Raw genomic sequence first — 3,810 nt, 5'->3', positions numbered from 1 at the left:
CTTGCGTTGTGTGTGTGTGTATGAATGTATTTGGTCTTTTGCTTTCGCCTGCCGGTCTGCGATTCCACTGGATGTGCAAGGACGATGGGGCGCCACCACAGCGGGGGGTGCTGTGCTTCCCCGTTTGCGTCTGTTGCGGAAATTCCTGCGTGACGCCCTTCAACTTCACCCGCGCGCTGAGCACATCTGCAGTGCAGTCCCGAAGTGAAGTTGCCCGCCCCCGCACCGGAAGTGACTCGCGTGCTGTTCCGCCGTTCCCGGCGGACATGTGGCTCGTCCCCGCCACTTCTCCCTTTTTGTGTTTACTAACTTTATATATATATAATACATACACACCTCCCGTGCCGTTTGCTCTGGGGCCCTGCGATGATGCTGCGGCGTCACTGCCACACATACATGCAGACACCCACGTATCACCCCCTTTCTCTCTCTTTCTCTTGCCTCGTCTTTTCTTGTCTCTGCCTTCGGTGACCCTGCAGTGTTTTTGACTGCTCAACAGCAGGAGTTCTCCTATAGCTTTTATTTGCGGAGCGCGGCTAGAGGTGGCTGGGAGCGCAGGGCGTTTGGAGGGGTACTTTTTGTTGTTGTTGTCCGCGTTTCTTCTGCCGCCTCTGCGCTCGTGAGCCTGCAACTATCTGCGTGTGCGTGTGGGGCGATAAGTGAGGCGTTGGCTGTGGGCGAAGAAGGAGGAGCGGAGGAGCTGGCGCGTTGGCCGTCTATGGTTTTGACGCTCGCGCAGCTCATCTTTCCAAGGCGCCGCCCGCGGGAGGCCCGCTCCAGCGTCGCCCCACCGCAGGATGACGTGCCCACGCTCTCACCGTCGCCTCCCAAGGCAGCCGCCGCCGCGGATCGCCTGCCCTTCTGGCGACGTCTGTTGTGTGCGCCTGAGCTGCCCGACATGAGCCTGCTGGCCTCCTCCGCCCCGCCGCGGCGGGGGGCGGCCCACGCCTCAAGCAGCCGTGCCCCCTCCATCGTTACCTCCGAGCCGGAGCCGGCGGCGGCGTCCGCCTCGGTCACCCACAGAGCGAAGGGCGGGACTCTGAGAGCGGCGAAGAGTGTCTTTGCGGAGCCGTGGCAGCGCGCCGCGCACGCCGATAACGACGGGGCCGTGCGGTCGGATTCATTTTTTTCCACCGGCGCCGCACCGGCGCCGTCCGCGCGTTGGGTCGTGAGTGACACACGCCGCATGCAGACGAAGACGGAGGGCTCATCGGGCGGCTGTTCGTCGCCGACCTCGCCAGCGCTGCGCCTCGGCTCAAGTTCAGCCCGGCTGCAGCTGAAGCAGGCACGCAGCGAGCAGCTGAGGATGGAGGCACGGCAACGAAAGGAACTGCAGCGGGATGAGGCGGCATTGTGGGAGGAGGCGGAGCAGCGCCGTCTTGGCGCCCTTGTGCAGGAGGCAGCATGTGATGCCCCGCCGTCATCGCCGTCGCAGTCGGCTACGCTTAGTGGAGAAGCACTGGCGCAGCACAAGGCGGAGAGCGAAAACAACGCCGACGTGGACGGCTTAGTGAACTCGCGTGTGGTCTCCGTGGAGGACACGGACGAGGCAGGTAGCTACCTCGACGGCGATGACGCGATTGACCTTCAAGACCTGAATCGCCTGTACGACTATTACAAGCGCCGGGATCGGGCAGTGGAGTCGTCGGAGCAGGAAGCGGCAGTGGCGGAGCTCGCTGTAGTTGCGGCTTCGGAGGCAGGCACCCCGAAGCGGGCGCGGTGCTACGAGCTCAGCTCACGCAAGTACATTGAGCGCGTGGTTTTGGCACAGCGGTCACAGCAGATGATGGCGCTCATGTGGCTTCTTGCAGAGTCGATGCGGCACGCCTGGAAACTGCATTTCCGCCTTGCCCAGCTGTACGTGAACTACGTCCCCTTGTATCTACAGGCTGGCGGGTTTGCCGTTGGTGGCGTTGAGGAAGGCAATCTGCGGGACATCACCCAGAGCAAGTATTACGCCTACTTCTGCTCGGGCACCTTTGATTACGAGTACTACACGTATCAGTTTTGCCAGAAGTGGGAGTCCCTCTTCGGGGATGTCCAGCATTACCTCTGCGATGACACCACGGGACACGTCGGCAGCGTTGGCGTTGCGGCGACGCTGCTGTACTCTATGGAGCTCTTTGCGCGGCAGCACGAGCTGCAGGTGGCGGTGCGGGAGGTGGAGCAATGGCTGCAGGCACGCTGGAAGCGCATGAGCGAGGCCGCCGTGCTCGTGTCGTCCCCCACCACCGCTCCCACCACCAACGCGGTGGAAACACCGCCGAATAGGAGTAGTAGTTGTAGTCAGAGTAGTGACGGTACACCCACCCCCGTGACGCACGAAGGCGACGCGGCCCGTGCGGGTGACAGCGACGAGTGCGGCTCGAGGGAGGAATGTGGCCCACAACTCGTCCTCACCAGCCCCGTGGCCGCCACGCTCCAGCCCGTCAACGCGGCGGAGGAGGGGTTGACGCACGTTCCCATCGACTGGTGGAGCGCGCAGGACGCGGATGTTAGGGCCCATGTGAGTTGGAACCGGAAAAAGCGGAAGCTTCGCCACATTTCTCTCGGAATGGCGGCGCTGCGGAAGGCGAACCTCCTTCAGTGCCCCGACGGCGCCGTCAACGGCACGCAGGACCCCGCGCCGCAGCTGCAGGCGTGGCTGCCGGGGGCGCTCGAGCCCATTATGGAGGGCGGCATCGATGAGGAGGGGCAGTCGCACCGCGTCGTCAGCGTCGGCTGCTTCGGCTTCTCATTCTTCTCGCTGTGGGACTAAGCACGCCGCGGCGCGGCCGTCGCGCGGCACACACGCTGCGGCAGCAGCGACAGTGCATGATGGTGGCGTTGCCGTGGGTGGAGGGAAGGCGTTCGCCGTCCCTCCGTTCCCGCCGCCTCGTCTCTTTAACTGAGCGCGTGAGTGATGTTGCGAGGGGGCGAACGGCGTAGAAAAAAAAGGTAAAAAAGAAAAAAAGAAAAATCAAAAGCTGTTAATTTCGCCTGCGTTTCTTCTCTCAACAGCGGCTGCTTTTCTTGTTGTTGTTGTTGTTTTTTTTGTTTTTTTTGTTTCGTGGATGTCATTTCTATGGGCGGGTGGGGACGAGGCGGCGCGGGGGCCGCTCCCGCAGCGAGCGGAGGGGGTGGGGTGTGCGCAGGTGCGGCTGCCACCCGCCGCGCACGCATAATGTAACAGCCCCCCGTGCGCACCCACGCGCCCTCGCTGGCAGGGAGCGATCATAAAAGTGAAGCAAATTTCAATCAAACCAAAAATGGAGGGGGATACACGCGTCAGTTTAAGGCACAGCATCGTTTTTGGGGAGCGGCATCGAGGATGGGGAGGCGAAGAAGTCGGAAATGGAGATGGAGGTGGAGGGGGTTGAGGCAAAAGAGGCGGCTGGCGTCAACGAATACGCGGCGGCCCACCTGTGGGTGCTACATGCACGACACCAGATATTCATGTGTGCAGCCATCTGCCTCTCTGTCCCTCTCTTTCTCTTTCTCTGTCTCTGTCTCTCTGGGTGTGTGTGTGTGTGTGTGTCTGCCTCTTTCGCTCTCCCGCTGCGCGTGTCCTTCTCTACACGTGCGTCGCCAGGTTTGTCTGCTGTAACGTGAAATACTTTCACACAAAGACGTGTTTATTTTATTTTATTTTTGGTATCCCCTCTTGTTGTTTTTGCTGCTTTTTTTTGTTGACCAGGACTCGTGGGTTGCCTGCTGCTCCCTACTGCGTTGATTCCTCCCGAGGTTGCTGCTGGGGGGGAGTGGGGAGCAGAGAAACGAGAAATAACAGACGTAATTCGAGATGAAACCGAGAGCTGTAAGAGAGCCTTG

At 61.1% G+C, this 3,810-nt stretch overlaps 1 protein-coding gene across 1 annotated transcript, besides 5 other annotated features; it reads left to right on the top strand.

The window, feature by feature from the left end:
• Positions 1-718: 718 nt before the first annotated feature.
• Positions 719-2,758, top strand: Tco025E_03335 (uncharacterized protein; the record flags this gene model as incomplete). Its single annotated transcript, XM_029370254.1, has 1 exon — positions 719-2,758. The coding sequence occupies one exon, from the start codon at positions 719-721 to the stop codon at positions 2,756-2,758; it is 2,040 nt and encodes a 679-aa protein (XP_029229573.1).
• Positions 2,759-2,928: 170 nt separating this feature from the next.
• Positions 2,929-2,965: a microsatellite.
• A 44-nt stretch (positions 2,966-3,009) lies between these two features.
• Positions 3,010-3,047: a microsatellite.
• A 262-nt stretch (positions 3,048-3,309) lies between these two features.
• Positions 3,310-3,351: a microsatellite.
• Positions 3,352-3,448: 97 nt separating this feature from the next.
• Positions 3,449-3,480: a microsatellite.
• Positions 3,481-3,520: a microsatellite.
• Between the last annotated feature and the right edge of the window lie 290 nt (positions 3,521-3,810).

The sequence above is a fragment of the Trypanosoma conorhini genome (assembly GCF_003719485.1).
Source record: "Trypanosoma conorhini strain 025E chromosome Unknown Tco_14.4_contig_00149, whole genome shotgun sequence".
In the NCBI taxonomy this organism is placed as follows: Eukaryota; Euglenozoa; class Kinetoplastea; order Trypanosomatida; family Trypanosomatidae; genus Trypanosoma; species Trypanosoma conorhini.
This window is presented reverse-complemented; position numbering and strand designations above follow the sequence as displayed.